The sequence below is a fragment of the Trichoplax adhaerens genome, genomic scaffold, assembly GCF_000150275.1.
Source record: "Trichoplax adhaerens TRIADscaffold_3 genomic scaffold, whole genome shotgun sequence".
Classification (NCBI taxonomy): domain Eukaryota; kingdom Metazoa; phylum Placozoa; class Uniplacotomia; order Trichoplacea; family Trichoplacidae; genus Trichoplax; species Trichoplax adhaerens.
This window is the reverse complement of record NW_002060945.1, coordinates 1-752: the sequence shown is the minus strand read 5'-3', so window position 1 is coordinate 752 and position 752 is coordinate 1. Positions and strand designations below refer to the sequence as shown.

At 34.3% G+C, this 752-nt stretch overlaps 1 protein-coding gene across 1 annotated transcript; it reads left to right on the top strand.

Annotated features, from left to right (window-relative positions):
- Positions 1-79: 79 nt before the first annotated feature.
- Positions 80-721, top strand: TRIADDRAFT_53994 (uncharacterized protein; the record flags this gene model as incomplete). The annotated part of the gene is made up of 1 exon (XM_002110721.1): positions 80-721. One exon carries the CDS (start codon positions 80-82, stop codon positions 719-721), a length of 642 nt encoding a protein of 213 aa, XP_002110757.1.
- Between the last annotated feature and the right edge of the window lie 31 nt (positions 722-752).

The window sequence follows — 752 nt, the reverse complement described above, 5'->3', positions numbered from 1 at the left end:
AAACATAACGACAACAGATAAAAAAATCTGCTTATATCAATGGACTAATTTTAAATATTGTATCAATGATTTGGACGATATGAGAGAAGTTAGTTTATTTCCGCACAATCCCACAAAATGTCGTAGTGTTGATTCGTTAGAACTGTTTGAAGACACAGAAAATTATGGCCAACGCCTCTTCGGTTATATACATCCGCCGAAAAGTGCATTTTATAAATTCGCTATCGCAGCCGACGATATCGCTGAATTATGGTTAAGTCCTGATAGTAGTCCTGAAAAGATGAAAAAAATCGCCTTTGTTGAACCATGGCAAAAAATTAAACCTAATCAATTTCAACTAGTTAAAAATCAAGAATCTATCCACATCTATTTAGAAGCGAATAAAAAGTATTCTATCGAAGTATTACATGCACAAGCGGAGAAGAAAGGATTTGTTCAGGTTGCTTGGAAGAAAAGCCAACGACGAAATTCACAGTATACAATTATTAGTAGCCAATATTTGTCCTTAACAAAAAATTACATCTACAACATGCCCGGTTATATTGTTCAACGTTTTCGTAAAGCTGGTCATGGCCTACAAATATGGTATAAGAAGCAAAAAGAAAATGTCCCATTTGCTAAGAAATTCCACTTGTTACCTATGTTGGATCAGAAATATCTCGATGATATTAAATCGAAATGTAGATATAAACCTCCAAGTTATGTCTTACAACGCGGGTAAAGCTATTAAATCGTATACCGCACCATTCTTC